Source organism: Musa acuminata, unplaced genomic scaffold (assembly GCF_036884655.1).
Source record: "Musa acuminata AAA Group cultivar baxijiao unplaced genomic scaffold, Cavendish_Baxijiao_AAA HiC_scaffold_1139, whole genome shotgun sequence".
Classification (NCBI taxonomy): Eukaryota; Viridiplantae; Streptophyta; class Magnoliopsida; order Zingiberales; family Musaceae; genus Musa; species Musa acuminata.
In genome coordinates this window covers 2,689,587-2,709,397 of record NW_027021351.1, presented here as the reverse complement: position 1 = coordinate 2,709,397, position 19,811 = coordinate 2,689,587, and the positions used below count along the sequence as shown (strand labels likewise).

Here is a 19,811-nt window from a genome sequence, read left to right as displayed (position 1 = left end):
ATCACCATTATAATAATAATTTATATATATAAAATATATATATATATATATATATATATATAAACGTGGCGATGTTGCTTCAGCGACGTCGTCGAATTATATATATATATATATATATACCTCGCGGTATACCACTCGGTATACAGAGCGAATGTTGAAACATCGGAACGGTACAATATTTCAGACCTTGATGGTAACTACAATGCTCATGAAATTCGCAATCTTGTTGGTTAGCTTTACAATAGCAATTGGAAAAAGTTACATAAGAATATATTATGAAGGAAAATTGAAGAAAGAAGGAGCATTTAGGTTGGTGTTATTGGGAATCTGGTTCATTCATCCCCTAACATAAAGAAAGAAGTTCTTCGTGCGGGAGCTTTACAGCCAGTGATTGGTTTATTATGGTATCACTAGAATTGTATACTGCCTTTTTGTTCATCTGGTTTAATCCTTAAACAATGTCCCGGTTGTTTCATTATATGTTAGGTAATATAGAAAATTTTAATTACTTGGACTGTTTATAGAATGTAGCAGATAGTTTTACAAAGCTGCACACCATTCTTTTCAAGTTGGTGATTTGAAATCTATAAAAAAGTTCTTTGGCTAACAATATTGTCTTTAGTGCTAGTTTAAAATCATGAGAATCTAAACTTTGTTTTTTGTTTGAAGATGAAAATGTTAAAGTTGCCTCAGAATCAAGGTTGTCAAACTCTTAATTTGGGTTGTAGGATCATGCAATCTTACAGCCCAGTTCAAGCCTGACGATTCAGATCGAATCAACGTAAATGGGTGGAATCGACTCGACTTGTGAGTCGGCTATGTAAGATCGGTTGACTCGGACGAGTCAAGTCGTGTTTGTCTAGTCAACCCAGGATATAAGAACACTCACCTCCAAAGGCGAATTGATATGCAGTGCCAACAAAAGAGCGAGGAGACGAGCGTGAGCCCTGATCCCTCACAACGAGAGTGTTGTGAATCTTCTGGTTGGCTATTCATTGTCATGGATCAGTGCTTCTCTCCTTCAACCCGTAGGAGCAATGAGGAGACGAGCCTTAGCCATTGCTGCCACTCACAATGAACTGCTGTCAACGTCGTCGACTGTTGCTAATCACCATATGCATGGATTCTTTTTTCCTCTCCTACCCTCTCTTTCAGTCTCTGCTTCTTTCTTCTCCTCTCATCTTCCCCCATCTCTTCTCCTCTCCCCCCTCTTCTCTTTCATCTCCATTCTTTGTCTACGCATCTTCTCCTCCCTCTTCCCTTTCCATCTCCTTTCCTTCTCTTCGCATCTTCTCTCATCTCTCCTCCTCTCCTCCCTTCTACCTCTCTTCTTGTCTCCCCTCCTACCTTCTCCCATCTACCATCCTTTTTCCTCTCTTCTCATCTCGTACATTCTCTTCCCATCCATCTCCTATCTAATGATATCTGATATAGTTTGATCATAATGACACTGATACCGTGAGGTATTATCTTTAATATAATTGAAAAGTGCAATTCATAATTCTTGGATTGAAGTTCTACAAAGCACTAATAATGTTCGTGTAACATAGAGGTTGTAAAATTATATCTTATATGCCAAACACAATATTCCTTTACATAATAGGAAAGTCAAACTTATAAGAAATTAAGAATTTAGAAATTGTTAGGATAATAAGAAATTACGAATTTAGAAATTGTTAGGATATGCAACATTGGCAATTTACATACTCATTTATCAATGTAAGTTATGGTGATATATGTAACCAATTGTCTATATGTAACCATACTTATGTAACTAATCTTTGCTAAACAATGTTAAGATGTTCCTGTTTGGAATATACTCATTTATAAATTTCTTTAAATATATGTATGTATCTTAAAATTATTTATTTTTATTATAATTTGTAGGGTCTTATGATACTATCCTATGATCCAAGTTTGCAAACACTTTTTGATCCTTGGTAGGGAAGTGAGTTTGATAACCTTGCTATGAACCATAAAACAGTTTTATCAAATCCCTTTCTTACCAAGGAATGGTAGAGACTTCACTAACTTGGTTCATACAATAGAAAAGACAGTTTTCTTTTCACATGACCAAGCGATGAGTTTAAAAGCAAAACATTACAAATTTTAGTCACACTAAGCTCTTCTATGAAGAATTTAAATACATGGTTCAAAATGATCTTATTCAGTCTCATATTGAAACATGTAAATAAGCATATAAAAGAAAAGAAAAGAATGAACTTGGGAACATGAATGACCATGTTGCAACCTTGTCACACTAAGCTCTTCTATATGACTATCATCTGCATGCAAATGTGGATCAACTGTGAATAATTTGCATTTCTCCAAGTAGATTATTATTTATAATAAACATCAACTTCTTTTACATTCATAAAAGGACACGTGGGCTGCAGTTTGGAATATACTAATAAGGTCTTATGAGGGCATGGCCCCTAACGATGCTATTCACAGTTTAGAATTTACCTCCATGAAAGATGAAAACCTGCAATATGGATTTGCAATTCTTAACTAATATTTGGGTTAATAAACTGAAAAGAAAACATGGACAAAAAAGAATAAACAAAATCATATGACTAGAATTTTCTAATTTGGAAAAATTGCAAGTTACCTGTGTTGCATGTGCAATATGTGTGGACTAATTTCAGTAATAATGTCTCTAGCTCTCGTAGTAATTGCAAACTAGAACAACAATTAAGAAAAAGCTTTGGATGTACGTTTCTAATATGTGTTCATCAAGTTGTCGAAATAAAAGCAACCAATATGTAAAACTATTCAATTAGTCAAATCCTTGCGAACTCACAAGTGCATTGCATAATCATAATCTTTCTTGAAAATATTTCAACTCCAATCAAATATCTACTAAAGCCCAAAAAAAGGAAAAAAATTAGGAACAATTAGTGTTTTTGATAGGTGCCTGAGTGCTCAGGTGAGGCGAGGTTTGAGTGCCTTGCACAACTTCTGGGCAATGTGATTCATTAAAGCATCACTTGGGTGTTGGCCTGAGCCCAAGCGTCGGGCGCCTCGGGTGAGCGCTGGAGTGTTGGTGGCTTGTGTTCGTGCTTGGTTCGATTGAATAGGCAAATTGGTTGAATCGAACCAACTAAAGAGAAGAGCCATAACACTAAATGGTCCCCGCCCCCCTCTCTCGTACAACTTGACCCTGCTTTGAAACCCTACATTCGATGTCGCTGCTTTTGTTTGTAGCTCCCTCCATCATTGTTGCCTTCGTGCTTTCTCCCTCCATCGTTGACGTCATTGCTATATATAAAATATGTTTTTTATATTTTAATATTTTGGAGTGTCTCGCTTTGCTCGAGTGGGCGTTTAGGCGAGCGCCTTGCATCTCAAGTGATTTGGGACCTTGGTTCATTTTGGCGCCTAGTGTTTTTAAAAACATTGAGAACAATAACAATCAACAATTATGTAAACATACATAACTTAAAGCATAAATGGTTCTTTCCTCCTAATAACAGAAGTGACTGAAACTCATTGGATTGAACCATCAACTTGCTTACAAAGGTGTAAAAGCCAAACTTTGGTTTCAAAGTTTACAAGTGACATGATATGTTGTAAAAAGTTTATGAAGATGGTGAAACAGAGATCTGTGTGCTTGATAAAGACTCTTATTTGCATTGTCTAGATCTTATCCATCATCAAGTATTTTCGTTGGTAAGGCAATTTTCTGAAAATTCACTTAGACTACGCAACTTTTTTTCTCAATCTAGCATGGTTAATTGCCATTCATGTTGCACGGAGAGTCAAAGGGAAGCAGCTTTACTATTAGGGCAATTTTCTTCAGCCGATTCAGATTGCAAGGCACTTTGTCACCTGACTTTTTTCTCTTTGGCCTATCAAAGTATAATATCAATTTGCACCAGGATATACTCTTGTTTCTTACATTTGTCTGCAACCTTGATTTCTTGCGGGTGCATATTGTTCAGGGAGGTGCTCTCTGCCCTCTGATCGGGATGCTTCAGTCCCCAGATATTCAACTTAAGGCGATGTCTGTCTTTGCTCTTGGAATACCCTTTAATGTTTAGCCTTTTCTTTTGTAGTGTGATAAATCTGACATTTTATATTTAAATTAGCATTTTTGCTATTTCTTGATCTATAAATACTTGATTTATTTAGCATTGCTGTTCTTGATCAATTTTCTCACTATATGTTTATGTTACTAGGGACATTATTATAAGCTGTCGTCAGTGATAATTTATTCAGCTAATTTTTTTCTTTTCATAATTTATTCAACTAGTTCTTTTATTTTCCTTCTCATGTAGGACATTATAGTTCTATGTTTAATATTCTATTTGAAAATTTAAGATCTGCATAAAGGACCATTAGAAAGGGATAAGTTCGATACACAATCTATATTAGTTACCTAAAATATGGAACATTTTGGGTCATGGTTCTGGTACAAGGATGACATTCAATTCTTATCTTGGTCAGTGATATATGAGCAATAGGGTTGTTTGGTTTTCTATTTCGTTCATGCTACTGATTAAATTGCTTACTCAGGCTGATAATAACATTAGTTAAAGTAGTGTTGAATTGTTAAATAGTTAGCTGTGTGTTTAACTGGATAAGAAAATGATGGTGGTACATAACTTGAAAGTTCTGGCTTGGTTGGTTTTATATTTCATTCATGCTACTCATTAAATTGCTTACTCAGGCTGATAATAACATTAGTTAGAGTAGTGTTGAATTGTTAAGTAGTTAGCCATTTGTTTAACTGGATCGGAAAAGGATGGTGGTACATAACTTGAACGTCTTAATCATACCAATCGTCGTGTTGAATTGTTATGTAGTTAGCCATGTGTTTCACTGGATCAGAAAATGATGGTGGTACATAACTTGAAAGTTCTGGATTTAATCATACCAATCCCCATTATATTACCCAAAAGCCAATCCCAATCCTGAAGCTGATCTTGCAAGGTCTTAGCTGACAAAGTATGTGGTTATTTGCTGAATCACACCTTCTGTGGGAAAAGTGTACAAAGGTTTTCATACATAAAAAATATTCAAACTTACCTAGTTTAATACCTAACCAGCTAGCCTGGTAGTGTTAGTGAGTCCTTTTCCCAAAGGCCGAGGGTTCAAACCCTTGCCATAGTAACTTCTATCAGTTCTATACATGTTATCATTTTGTTCTCTGTGACAGTCTAGGGTCTGATGCGATCGGGTGATGTTTGAAAAAAAAAAGCTTACCTAGTTTATATTATCTATTTTGAGAATTTATTTGGTGGTACACACTCATGGCTTTGTTGTTATTGTTGTATTTGTTGGTACACTTCCTAATACTGTGCTAGTTGTGTATGGTGTATGTATACTAGCATATATGCTCTGTGCAACAGCTGCTTCTAATAGTTATTACTTTATTTTATTAATTTAAAATTTCAGTTTGGTGATTATTGGAACACTATTCTTAACAAGCAAAGCAGTTCTCATATGAGTTCTTTCCCTTCTGTGTTTTTTATTCCAATGATATATATACATGTCTCGGGCTTTTGCTTTTTCGGACTGGTCTCTCATAGCTCACTTCCTTGCTTGAATTGTAGCATACTTGTGCCATGATATCTAAAATTTCAACTGTCTTTTACTAGGCTATTCTGACACCGGATGAGTAAATAACACACTGTATGCTCTTTTCTCATTTTCCCCTTAGCTTGATTATCATGTATGCTTGGACCCTTCCATTATATACTTCCAAAGAGGGGGGAAATTCAGTTTTAGAAGTGATAATGATTTATAATTTTTTTCTTGATACTTTTTGATATTATACCACTTTTTTGTAATATGCCTCATGCTTCTTAGAAATGCTTTTGAAAAAAATGTTCTTGTTAATATCAATATCCATTTTTCAGACTACAACACATTGAATTCTTTCTCCTTATATATGGTTGGATTTGCTTCATTTTCTTGATGAACAACGACTGGTTTTTGCTCTATCTCAAAGTCCTTTTAATTTCCCTCTAGGACTCACACAACCAAGCTGGTATTGTCTACAATGGCGGTTTGGTGCCTCTTCCTAAACTTCTTGACTCAAAAAATGGATGTTTGCAACATAATGCTGCATTTGCTCTATATGGTATTGCAGAGAATGAGGTGAAACTACATCAAAATATTCTTTTGTTGTGATTTCATTTTCTGTTTCTTTGCATAATGCTGCAATGTGAAATTGAGAACTATTGGTTGGACACAAGCTTCTTATTCTTGTCTTTGTTGTTAGGATAATGTTTCTGATTTTATCAAGGTAGGAGGTTTTCAGAAGCTACAAGATGGTGAATTCATTATCCAGGTATGTTGAGCACTTTGATGTTGCCAGATCCATGCTTCCTAATGTGTATATTGATCTTGTTTTGATTTTTTTATATATTTTGCACTAAGTTTTATTGAAAAATATTCCTTCAATTACAGGCCACCAAGGACTGTGTAGCAAAGACAATGAAGAGATTAGAGGAGAAGATTAATGGGCGAGTAAGTTCTGTTTGCTGTATTTCTTGGCTTATTGCAGTATTTATTCAGAACGATAAGGATCTACTTTTAATTGGTGGATATGTTTAATGGATGTAGACATGGTGTTTCTTGTCTTTTGCCTTTGTAGGTACTAAATCATTTATTATATCTGATGCGAGTTGGAGAGAAGGCTGTCCAAAGACGTATAGCTTTGGCTCTTGCCTTTGAAGGCTGTCCAAAGGCCCATGTCTTAGTTTGTTCCATTCTTCTCAGGAGCGTTATTTGTTCTTATCATTTGTTTTGATACCCGACATAGTTACTCCTTATTTCGACAATTTTTATTGTTTTGTAGAATTGATATTAGTTATTTGAATTCATTTGTGACTTCCAAAGCTGGAATAGTAGACTCAAATTGGTTGTTTAAATTCATTCAAAATTCTGAATATGTAATTTAGATGCAATTTGATCATTTTTTTATCTCAATTGTCTTGTATTTCTTAACAGTGGCTTATTTGTTGCTGATATTATGAATTTATATTCATCTTACGAATTTAACATGATGCAGGCGTTCTTCTCGCTATTGAAATCCGACCATATCATATCAACAAGACTTCCGAAGAGATTGCATTTCCTTCCATGATGTGTGTGTTTAATATTTTGCATATCAGTTGACAATTCAGAATTGTTTTGGCCATTGCCAAATGCTTCAAACCATGTAATTCTTTATGTAATTCTTTATCTATTCAGTGATAATTTAAGTGATGGTTCTGATTAAAGGTTTTGTATAGTATCAGTGCACAGCTATGGTTGGGATTCAATGATGGATTGACTTGTAGCTTTGTTGGGATTGTAGACTTTGTTATTTGTTGTTGTTGTTGTTGTGGACTTCACTCAGAAACAAAAAGTTAGAACATGTTTCCAAACGATGATTGGTCAAATTTGCTGCGTTGCCTCTGATAACAATCGTCCAAAGTATGACGTTTAGAGAAGTCGTCGATATCATATGATCTCACTCTTTCTCTTTGAACATGATGTAACATTGAGACCATTTCTTATAGATCCCATCATATTAAGGAAACAACAAAACATGGGATGAAAATTGAACTTTGTCATTGTCAATATTTACAAGAACAAAAATTTTCTTTCCCTTCCGTATAAGCTTTCAAAGAAACAAGCTATAACTCCAACCACGAGGTCATAGTCGAATCAATTGGGGTGTGATCGGACATTATTATCTATGTTGTCCGTCTGCTCACACCAAACAATGTCGATCGATGATGACGACGACGAAGCCGCTTTGATTGTGGTTGAATCAGTGCTGGTGCCATACATCAACGAGGCTTGCAGCGGTGAAGGTGCCATCGGACATCAAGAAGTCATGGACATGTTCCAGGCTCGTGAAGAAGTCGGTGCTATACATCTGCTCACACGCAACCAAGTCTATCGACGACGCTGAGGAGGGAACCTCTGCGACCGTGGTCGAATCAATCCGAGTGTCATCGGGAATCAAGAGAAGATCGACGAGGCCTGACGGCGAGGCCTCCTTCGGGATGGTAGTCGAGGCTGTGTCGGTGTCATCCGAGATCAGGATGGCTTCAACCTCTTCAACCTCTCTGGTGCAGTTCTGATCGACCCACGACGAAGCCCAGAATGCTTCGAGTTCTTCCGCACTTATCACGGGCGTTGATGATGGAGAGGCGGCTGGGACTCCGGCTTCGTTCGGTGCAACGGAGACGACGGAGGAAAGATGACTCTCCGGGGGTGGATGTTGGACAACCGCGGTTGGAGGTGGTGAGACGACGAAGGCTTCAACGTCTCTGGTGATGAAAGCATCGTCGGTGCAGTTCTGATCTACCAACGACGAAGACGAAGCCAAGAATGCTTCGAGTTCTTCCGCACTCATCACGAGCTCTCCACCAACGTCCGTTGACGATGGAGAGGCGGCTGGGACTCCGGCTTCGTTCGGTGCAACAGAGTCGACCGAGGAATGATGACTCTCCGGGGGTGTAACAGCAGCCAATAAGGGAAATTGGACAACCGCGGTTGGAGGTGGTGAAGCGTCGATCAGCAATGCTGTGCTGGAATGTGCAACCAACCCCCAGCATGGCTTCTTTGAAAGAGTCGATGCTTTCGCTGAGAGAGTAGAAGATTCCTCTCTGTTTCTCTTCCGCCCAACGAAGCTGTCGCCGGTGACCGTGTCTGTCGCGGCCTCCGTGAAGGTGGACTCAACCGTTTTGATGGTGGTGCCTCCGGAGATGGCCTGATGCGAGCTTCTCTTAACGTGACAGAGAACTCGTCTCTCGAATCCGGATGAACACATCTGATATTCGTACATTGTCCACCCGGAGTTCTTCCGACGGCCATCGTTGAAGGATAGGCAGCTTTTTCGCCCCACCACCATCTCGCGCCCGCCGACGATGGACTTCACGGGTTCTTGCTTTTTGTACAGAGTCCAAGAACCGCTGCCGGCCTTTCTATCCACGCGCGAGCCGCCGTTGTTCTTAGGCTTCCGCTCCGCAAAGAAATAGCCTTCATGCCGATCGCTGCCGAGAAGATTCCACGGCTCGGTGCCGTAGACGTCGGCGAAGGCGACAGCGCGGCCAGGGAGGGGTGCGCCGGCGACCCAGTTTGCGAGGTAGTCAACCACGAGTTCCTCCGCCGTGGGAAGGAACCTGTACCCGCTCGGTACGAGGTCGACGGGCTCCATGGACGACTAAATTTCTGGTGAGGAGACGAGAGGAAATGAACGCGGAGAAGAGACGGGAGCAGAGGCGAGGCGAGAGGAATCGAACGAGGAGACGAGAAGGGAGCAGAGGAGGGGCGAGAGGCGAGAGGCGAGAGGCGAGAGACGAGGGGAGAGAAGTCATAGTGAGAGTGGGGGAGGAGAGAGAGATATATATAGTGGGACCGTGGTCGGACAGACTGATTCTTGAATCGAATCCAATTTGGTTAATCTTAATTTGGATTCCGGAGCCCCCGAATTAATTAGATTAAAAAGATTTTAGCGTCGTATTATATATTTAATTCGAAATTAACTTTCGCACGTGCTCATCTTATTTGTGTCTCCAAGATCCACCGAGCCCATCGCCCCATTCGATCTGTCTCGGCTCGGGAACGAAGGTGGGAACGAAGGTGAGCATTTGGTTCGAAACGCCTCATCTTTCAGCGAAATGCATAGATTTTAGGGCTGATTTTAAGTTTTCTTCGATCGATTTCAGGTTGGTTCGATGATCGCGAAGACGGAGGAGGTATGTGCGCTGCTTCTTCTAGGGTTGCCTCGTGGTTTGAGGGTGGGAGCTGACGGAACCAATCATAGGTACGGGGAGGGTGATCGTGTGCCCCTCCCTGTATGCCAACAAGGTCCGTCCCATGGTGATTTCCTTCCATTCCATTCCATTCTTTTCTTGCCACATTGTCGCTTTGGGCTTTATTCTTATTTAGGTTCGGATTTGGTGTAGCAACATGTGAGTAGCAAAAATGATAAGTAGAAGTAATCAGATCCTATGAACTCGCAGACTGGATTGAAGCAGAATGATCTTTGAGAATGGTTACTAGACATCCATGAATACAGTGAAACAAAATTTTGTACAAGTTTCTCTACAATAAAGATAAGATGCTGAAACACAGTGAAAAGCTTGAAATTTTGATTGCAGCCTTTTAGCATACACCTCAAGATCGAGTAGTGTTTTCAGCAGACAACATAGGATGGATGGACCACAGCAACACTCACCAATAAGATAGCAGCAGCATAGGACAACAATCTAGTGAGAGGATAAAGTAGCACAAAACAATAGCAAGTGATCTCCATTTCACAAATGAAATAAATGTAGCTGATTCATTTTGTGATATCATCTTTTTCATGCGGATGATCTACTGATTAATCTTATCTTCTTTTTTTTTAATTTACCTTGTTTAAGAACCTATTCTGGGAAATGATTGTCCTTTTCAAGACCAGTGGGTGTATTTTCCCTCTCCTCCCTAATAACAAAAAAAAAAAGAGATAGAAATATTTTGACTTTTAATTTCTTTAGAGGATTGAGTTTTTCTTCCAAAGTATACTACTTAAGTGAATTTGTATTTTTTTTCCTGTTAAACAAGTATGAGAATTTAATTACCTCCATGCTATATTAAACTTTTTGATTGAGAATAATAATTTTCACTGAAAGGTTTAACAAATTTTTGCTGAAGAGTTTTGGCAATAAAAACTTTTGTTGGTCAGATCAATTTTGGTAATGGCAAGATTAGTGATGGAAAAAATATATTTTTTTGTAGCTATAGCTTGACCAATAACCAGCAAATAATATTTATTTTTTTCCCCAATAATATTTTGCAGGCATAGGAACACCAAATAGCATAACATAAACATCAAGGAGTCCACTATTCTGAGCATGTGAAAAATAACAGCAATTGGTGTTTAGATAATATTCATAGTAATGTAAACTTGCAAAGAATGCTAAGAAGCTCTAAAAATAAGTTTATCTTACTTAGCCGCAACAACATAAAAATGAAGGTGATTTGAAGTTTGTTTTACAACTTCATTTCAAGTAAACTCTACAAATACATTTTACAAATCTAAGTTCCGCTTCCACATAAAAGCTCAACACAACAAAAGAATATTAGTCGGATTCAACCATGGTTGATCCAATCATGGATCACAGTATCATGTTGATCGGTGGTATTGGCCCATGAACAGATTGGTGTAGTCGGTGTCGACGTACTATATGTTTGAATATTAGTACATCCCAATTTTCTTTTAAAAAACGCCAAAGATGATTGAAATTCACAAAAAAATTATTTTGAAGTATTGAATCCTTATTAATGATAACTTATTATTTTTAAATAAGAATACAGTGTGTATGAGGCATGAAAGAATAGGAATGACAAGTTAGAAGGATGAGAAAGTGAATTTATCTTTTTAGTCCCATAAATTTGTCCCTAAATATCCCTAATTTAGGTCTAAATGTAAGAGAATAAACCTAGTTGAGGCTAAACATAAGACAATGACCTTAATCGCATTTAATCTTTATATAAAATGATGATAAAACATAGAAAAAAGCTAAATGCTATCTCAAATTAGACTGAAATTCCATCATATCCTGAGTTCGAATCATTCCTTTATTTAAATCAATATCTTGATTACCATTAATCACCGATCATGAACTTTCACAAATAAAAGTGTAAGAAAGCGAATGAGAATGAGAGTGAATGTGAGCAATACTGAGTGAAAAGGGGAAAACACCAGGATTTAAAGTTCCAAAAGAGGCCTCAATGGTCAATTTGAGTATTCGGGTTTCTCTTGAGCCGATTTAGATTGGTATCGATCAAATTTTGTCCGATACAACATGAGTTTTCAAGGTACTGAACGACATATCATCCATACTTTGCTAATACCTCACGTGATTCTTGCATACCATCTAAAACAGGCTTATCACTTTCCAATCAGTGGGCAAACCAGTACAGCTCGTTTCATGTTATTTTGGATGGTATGCCATGCAATGCATCAAATCTTGATTGCATATACTGTTTGATTTTCACTTTTCCATTTAATCTTTATTCATCAGTGAAATATCATATTCCTCTACTGTTGTATACTTTAATCACACAAAAAACAGAGAAAGACTCCAATTTTTCATTTTGCTCCGACAAACACAGAAACAGAAGGACGAGGTGATTCAGAAGTTTTTTCGGGAACAGAGTATTATTAGAACAAAACTTTAAGCATCCTTCCAAAAAGCCACTACTCCTGGGTGGCGGAGCAGCATATTGAGGTGGTGCTATTGCAGGAAGCCCATGGTAGTATCCTACATCAACAAAAACATGATTTCCACAAATTACATTGATTTGTGCTGAACTATATGTATTGGAGTTGCAAATTAGATCAAACTCCATGAATTGGAGTTGCAAAATATAGCATTTAAAATTTGATAAAACTTAAACCTGCAACTGCATAGGTTTAGTATCGATCTGACATCGAACTATATAAATTGATACCAATCTGTATATATTTAATTTTCATTACATTTTCAGTGGTACTAGATAGTGTAGACCAGTGTGTCATCCAATATATTGGTGTCGTAGTAGTTCGATTGATTGCTGAAATCGAAACTGTGTTGACTTCTAAAATCTTAAAGTCCCAAATTTTATAAATTTTTGTCTTTGATCGTTCATTCAGATGATACGAAGTGGAAAACTCAGAGCTCAAAGTGCCAAATCAATGAAGTTCAAGGATGGTTACATGATTTCTTCTAGTCAGCCTATCCATGAATACAGAGGTTTTGCTGTGAGGCATCTTCTCCTCAGACAGGTCAGCCTATCATACCATTAAGCATATAAGATTACTTCTTTACTTTTCTTATGAAGAACTTCTCATGTATCGTCGGATGCTTTCTTTCTTGGAAGTTGTATTTAGTTTTCAAATTTACTTATAGCAGGAAGCTATGCAAAAGTTTAAGTCTTTAGTTTTTTTTATTCTTAAATTCATATTTTAAAATTAATTTTTTTAAAATTTCTCAATGAAGCCTGGCATTGTTAGTTCTATAACTAATTATGTCTATGGAGTGATGCATTTGTCTGGAACAAGAATATGCTGTATGTTGTGAAATTTTCATACTCTTGTCTTATTAATGGTGCTTCCTCCAAGTGGTTTAAGGCTCATAGGGATATAAAACAACGCGACCTTTCTCGTTTGACATCTTCATCTTAGTTTAGATAGATTATGTGACCCAAAATCTTATTGCTCTTTTCAATTTTGAAGGAATTAAGGTTTCATATGTAATGTTTGCAGATAATTTATTCCTTACCTTTAAAGCTAACCTTACATCATGCTCCAACATCAATGCTATTCTCAAATCTTTTGAGCTTCTTACCAATCCGAGGATCAGCATGCATAATCTAATGTCTACTTCCCTAATTATTATAATCCTACAATCAAAGGGTTTACAATTTTCTTAGGATATTGGAGGGAAGCTGACCTATCAAATATCTCAGATTCCATCTTTATATTGATAAACTCCCTTCAAACATATAAAAACATCAAAGCTTTCAAAAAAATCTAAGACTAGTAGAAAAGTATGATCTCCAAAGTTGATAGGATGACCTTAATTGGCTCTGTGCTGAATTCAATACCCATACATCTCCTCTTAGATTTGGATCTTTGACTTTTTTCTTAAACACATGACGTGAATGGCTAGAAAATTTTTCTGTAATTTTGATCCTATAAAATCAAAATAAAACTAATCAGTTGGGAGATTATTTCTCTTCCCAAACCCATTAGTGGCTTGGGCTTATATGATCTTATCAATGTTAAATTTTAGATCATCACTAAAAGAACTATTCCTCTCATGAACAATACTGAGTCTCTTTGGATTAGTATTTTGTACTCAAATTGTGATCTGTCTTCAAACCTGGATTGAATCTCCTAATCGAGACTTTTTTTTGTCTCGAAAAAATATTTCTCATCTTTCCCATTGAATCATAGGACAACCCTTGGATTAATACTATACCTTTTAAATGACCAACCTTCCTTAATGTGAATGAAACGATGCACTACTACATACTTTCTGATCTATTTTCAGAAAACCAATAGAACATTCACACTCTCACCACTCTATTTCAACCCCTTCTTATGGAGAGATTTAGGCGCTTACATATCTCTGCTGGATATTATAAGGATCAATGTATCTCAAGCTCAAACCTCGTAGACTCTCTTTCTTATCATTATATTTGACCTTATAATGAAACTAGTGTGAATGTTTGGCCCAATTGGAAGGCAATATGATTACTCATAAGGTCAAGAAACTTTGCCATGACAAACTCTCCAATTCTTCCACCATTTCCTCTCTTCTTTATAGCCAAGTTGAATGCTGCCTACTTTGTAAGCTGCTACAAATTTTGCCAAATATTTTCTTTTTGATTGCTATATTGCTTGCTCTTTTTGAAATCTCATTCAACAAAAGATCAATGACACTTGTAAATTCATATCTTTCTGGCATCTTGGTTTATCATTATATGAAGGGAAGGAGTGACATATTTGGAACCTCATTACTTATGCTCTTTGGACCTGTTTAATAAAAAAATAAGGCTATAGATTCCACAACCATAGTCCCAAGCATTCCATTCTAATGTTTAAGGCACTTCCTCTTTTGTAAAAGATGACGTCGCCTTTTATAAAAATATTAATATATAAAAATCTTTAATAAATAAATAAATAATATATATATAAGATTTTTTTGTGATGTTTTCGAGGTGACGTCGCCTAATCGAATATATATATATACCGAACAGTATACCGAATGGTATATCGCTCGGTATACAGTATCATACCGTACCGAGCGAATGTCAAAACTCTAGTACGGTACGATATTTCAATCCTTGCTATCTATATTAGTACCTAAAACATGGTACATTTTGGGTCATGGTTCTGGTACAAGGATGACATTCACTTCTTATATTGGTCAGTGATACATGAGCAATGGGGTTGGTTGGTTTGCTATTTCGTTCATACTACTCATTAAATTGCTTACTCAGGCTGATAATAACATTAGTTAAAGTAGTGTTGAATTGTTAAGCAGTTAGCTGTGTGTTTAACTGGATCAGACAATGATGGTGGTACATAACTTGAAAGTTCTGGTTTGGTTGGTTTTCCATTTCGTTCATGCTACTCGTTAAATTGCTTACTTAGGCTGATATTAACATTAGCTAAAGTAGTGTTGATTTGTTAAGTAGTTAGCCATGTGTTTAACTGGATCAGAAAATGATGGTGGTACATAACATGAAAGTTCTGAACTTAATCATACCAATCGCTGTGTTGAATTGTTATGTCGTTAGCCATGTGTTTAACTGGATCAGAAAATGATGGTGGTACCAGTGATTTAAAAAGCGCTAGGCGCCAAGGTCCAAAAACGCCCGAGGCGCTCACCCGAGCGAAGCGAGGCGCTAAAATGTAAAAATATATAATATAATTAATAAATATAATTATTTAAAATTTTAAATAAAAATATGCTATTTTAAATAAAAATTCTAGTCGCGAGCGGAGGGAAGGCTCGCGGGAGTCGCGAGCAGTGGGAGGGCTCGCAGGAGGCGTGAGCAGCTAGGAGGGCTCGCGGGAGGCGCAAGCAGGGAGTCGCGAGCAGAGGGAAGGCTTGCGGGAGGGCTCGCGGGAGTCGCGAGCAGCGGGGGGGCTCGCGGGAGGCGTGAGCAGGAGCGACGAGCAGCGAGATCGGGAGCGGCAGCGGGTTAGGGTTGGTAAGGGTTAGGGTTGGGCAAGGGTTATATCGGTTTAGTTAGTTCGATTGAACCAACTAACAACCGAACCAGGACCGAACCAGACCTAAAATCCTGGTTCGGTCACTTGGTTTACCTAGGTGCTCGCCCGAAGCGCCCAACGCCTGGGCTCGGGCGAGCGCCCAGGCGGCGCCTGTTTGAAGCGCGCCGCCTGGGACATTAGCGAGGCGCTCGGGCCTCGCCTCGCCTCGCCCGAGCGCCTAGGCGAGCGCCCGAGCGCCTCTTTCAATCACTGGGTGGTACATAACTTGAAAGTTCTGAACTTAATCATACCAATCACCATTATATTACCCAAAAGCCAATCCCAATCCTGAAGCTGACTTTGCAAGGTCTTAGCTGACAAAGCATGTGGTTATTTGCTGAATCACACCTGTGGGAAAAGTGTTGAATGATTTTCATACATAAAAAATGTTCAAACTTACCTAGTTTAATACCTAACCAGCTAGCCTGGTAGTGTGTAGTGAGTCCTTTTCCCACAGGCCGAGGGTTCAAACCCTTGCCATAATAACTTCTATCGGTTCTTATATGTTATCATTTTGTTCTCTGTGACAGTCTAGAGTCTAATGCGCTTGGGTGATGTTTGAAAACAAAAGCTTACCTAGTTTATATTATCTATTTTGAGAATTTATTTGTTGGTACACACTCACGGTTTTTTTGTTATTGTTGTATTTGCTGGTACACTTCCCAATACTGTGCTAGTTGTGCATGCTGTATGTACACTAGCATATATGCTTTGTACAACAGCTGCTTCTAGTAGTTTCTACTCTATTTTATTAATTTAAAATTTCAGTTTGGTGATTGTTGGAACACTATTCTTAACGAGCAAAGCAGTTCTCATTTTAGTTCTTTCCCTTCTGTGTTTTTTATTCCAAAGATATGTATACATGTCCTGGGCTTTTGTTTTTTTGGACTGGGCTCTCATAGCTCACTTCCTTGCTTGAATTGTAGCATACTTGTGCCGTGATATCTAAATTTCAACTGTCTTTTACTAGGCTATTCTGACACCAGATGAGTAAACCACACTGTAAGCTCTTTTCTCATTTTTCCCTTAGCTTGATTATCATGTATGCTTGGACCCTTTCACTATATACTGCCAAAGAAGGGGAAAATTCAGTTTTAGAAGTGATAATAAAATATATTTTTTTTCTCGATACTTTTTGATATTATACCACGTTTTTGTAATATGGCTCATGCTTCTTGGAAATGCTTTTGAAAAAAATGTTCTTGTTAATATCAATATCCATCTGCCACAATGCAGCATATTAGTTTCTTCTCCTTATATATGGTTGGATTTGCTTCATTTTCCTAATGAACAATGACTCAGTGTTTTTGTTCACCTGAGGATCAAAGAACTATTTTCATCGATGATGATGGTATTGTATCTGTCCAGCAACCATGACATCCTTCTGCTTTTCCTCCTTTTTATAACTAAGGAAATTAAGAAACATATTCTCAATGTAGGACTTGATTTTCTCCTCGAACTACTGGGATCGACTAATCTAAAACAATAGCAAGATGCATCAGTTGCTCTTTACAAGTTGGCTAAAAAATCCCTGACTCTCTATTCTGTTGATGTAGCTTCTCTATCCCCCTCACCTCAGGTTTGCTAAAATAGGCATTCCTTAATTTTGTTTCTAAGCAGTTTTAGCAGTAAAACATGTCCCATATTCACAGAAATACAAAAACTTATAAAAGGGTCAGATTTTCAATTCTTGGAGCTAGTTACTTGGAATTTGAAAGTGCTTATGTAATTGCTTTGGCTAGTCTTCTAACTCAAAGTTTTTTTGAATTGTCTGTCTACTCTTGAGACTGATCAAACATAAATATTACTTGATCAGTATAAACCTTTTTTCTAATCGGAGAATGAAAATTGTTTTATAGTTTTCTTAATTCTTATGGACATATTTTAAAATTTAATTTTTTTAAAATTTCTGAATAAAGCATGGCATCATTAGTTCTACAACTTATTATGTCTGAGGAGTGATGCACTTGTCAGGGACAAGAATATGCTCTATGTTGTGAAATTTGTTTTTGTTTTGGATTTTGCTGCAAGAAGCATTAGTAAATCCATCCACTGTCTAACATAGCACTATGTCCAATGCGTGGAAGTTTGATGAAAACCTGTCATGTGAACGGGCAGTTACTATGCATAGCTGCACATAAGAGGAAAAGTCTGGGTTCTGCAATCATGGTATTATAAATTTGTGAGACTTCACAATGGCATATGTATTAATCAATATTCACTTTTTTTTTTTGCAATCATATGTATTAATCATGTTTTGCATATGTATTGATGATTGCTTTAATAGGGCTTGGTTTCCTTGCAGTGCTCATATAGATACTTGCCTATTGAAAACTTCAACTTGAAATGCTTGTCAGGTAGGCTGTACCTAAATATTTCAAACTTTCTATTGCACTAACCTTGTTTGTGCTGAAATTTAGATAGATGAATTTATTTACTTTCTAAACAGTAATAAAAACATTGATATACTTGGAGAAATATATATATTCAAGTGCTTAATGATCCATTTTAACTGACCTTTTGTTTTTAAAAATCATAGGGTGTCCTCGATATCAAAGTAAAGATCATGTTGGATTAGGATCTTAAAGTAAAGCAGGGCCCCATGACTCCTTTGCTAGATCATGTTACAATTCATGCCCCAAAGGAGGAAGAGGAGTTAATCCAACCTCCTGTTCTGCCTCTAGAGATTTAATTTGAATGCTACAACCTTTCAAAAGGAATTAGGATTACATTTCTTCTTGATAAGCTTGCGGCAGGTAACAAGCCAAAGTTCTTCTGATTTATGTGCTTGTACTAGTCCTAGATTAACACGAAGGAAGATTGGGAGTCTTTAGGCCCATATCTTAGTTTGTTCCAATCTTCTCAGGAGCGTCATTTGTTCTTATCATTTGTTTTGGTACCCAACATGGTTACCCCTTATTTCGACAATTTTTACTGTTTTGTAGACTTGATATTAGTTATTTGAATTCGTTTGTAACTTCCAAAGCTAGAATAGTAGACTCAGATTGATTGTCTAAATTCATTCAAAATTCTGAATATTAGTTAATAGATGCAATTTGATCATTTTTTCGTGTGCTAAGATGAATGGTATGTTCTTCTATCTCAATTGTCTTGTATTTCTTAACGGTGGCTTATTAGTTGTTGATACTCTGAGTTCTTATTCATCTAATGAATCTAACATGATGCAGGCGTTCTTCTCGCTATTGAAATCCGACCATATCATATCAACAAGACTTCTGGAGAGATTGCATTTCCTTCCATGATGTGTGTGTTTAATATTTTGCATATCAGTTGACAATTCAGAATTGTTTTGGCCATTGCCAAATGCTTCAAACCATGTAATTCTTTATCGATTCAGTGATAATTTAAGTGATGGTTCTGATTAAAGGTTTTCTATAGTATCAGTGCACACACTTTGGTTGGGATTCAGTGATGGATTGACTTGCAGCTTTGTTGGGATTGTCGACTTTGTTGTTTGTTGTTGTTGTTGTGGACTTCACTCAGAAACAAAAAGTTAGAACATGTTTCCAAACGATGATTGGTCAAATTCGCTGCGTTGCCTCTGATAACAATCGTCCAAAGTATGACGTTGAGAGAAGTTGTTGATATCATATGATCTCACTCTTTCTCTTTGAACATGATGTAACATTGAGACCATTTCTTATAGATCCCATCATATTAAGGAAACAACAAAACATGGGATGAAAATTGAACTTTGTCATTGTCAATATTTACAAGAACAAATATTTTCTTTCACTTCCATTGTTATGATATACATGAACAAACATCATTTTCCGTATAAGCTTTCATTCAAGCAAGCTACAGTCGAATCAATAGGGGTTGTCGAGCGAGCATTGTCCCAGCGAGGCCACTGGGATCGTGGTCGAGGCAGTGAAGGTGTCATCGGACATCAAGAAAGCACGGACCTGTTCCAGGCTCGTGAAGAAGTCATCGTCGGTGCTGGTGCTGTACATCTGCTCACACGCAACGAAGTCTATCGACGACGATGACGAGGAAACCTTTGCGACCGTGGTCGAATCAATCCGAGATG

At 37.4% G+C, this 19,811-nt stretch overlaps 3 protein-coding genes across 12 annotated transcripts in view; 2 read left to right on the top strand and 1 right to left on the bottom strand.

Moving 5' to 3' along the window:
• Window positions 1–7,218, top strand: part of LOC103974898 (ARM REPEAT PROTEIN INTERACTING WITH ABF2-like) — a 29,726-nt gene extending 22,508 nt beyond the window's left edge. For 4 of the 5 annotated variants that reach the window (XM_065179485.1, XM_065179484.1, XM_065179481.1 and 1 more), the window contains 4 exons: window positions 5,977–6,105; window positions 6,230–6,298; window positions 6,418–6,477; window positions 6,605–7,218. In XM_065179485.1, coding sequence (XP_065035557.1) covers window positions 5,977–6,105; window positions 6,230–6,298; window positions 6,418–6,477; window positions 6,605–6,760 — 414 coding nt within the window. In that variant the 3' untranslated portion in view covers window positions 6,761–7,218. The remainder of the gene's footprint in view (window positions 1–5,976; window positions 6,106–6,229; window positions 6,299–6,417; window positions 6,478–6,604) is intronic. The other variant, XM_065179482.1, reaches the window with a different exon arrangement.
• Window positions 7,219–7,768: 550 nt separating this feature from the next.
• LOC135671398 (NAC transcription factor NAM-B2-like) lies at window positions 7,769–9,163 on the bottom strand. Its single transcript, XM_065179503.1, has one exon. It carries the CDS (start codon window positions 9,161–9,163, stop codon window positions 7,769–7,771), a length of 1,395 nt encoding a protein of 464 aa, XP_065035575.1.
• Window positions 9,164–9,491: 328 nt separating this feature from the next.
• The window catches only part of LOC135671388 (small ribosomal subunit protein uS3y-like), a 35,126-nt gene continuing 24,806 nt past the window's right edge, over window positions 9,492–19,811 (top strand). For all 6 annotated transcript variants that reach the window (XR_010512742.1, XM_065179489.1, XM_065179488.1 and 3 more), the window contains exons 1-3: window positions 9,492–9,588; window positions 9,675–9,816; window positions 12,629–12,760. The gene's annotated coding sequence lies outside the window, so the exon portion shown is untranslated. The remainder of the gene's footprint in view (window positions 9,589–9,674; window positions 9,817–12,628; window positions 12,761–19,811) is intronic.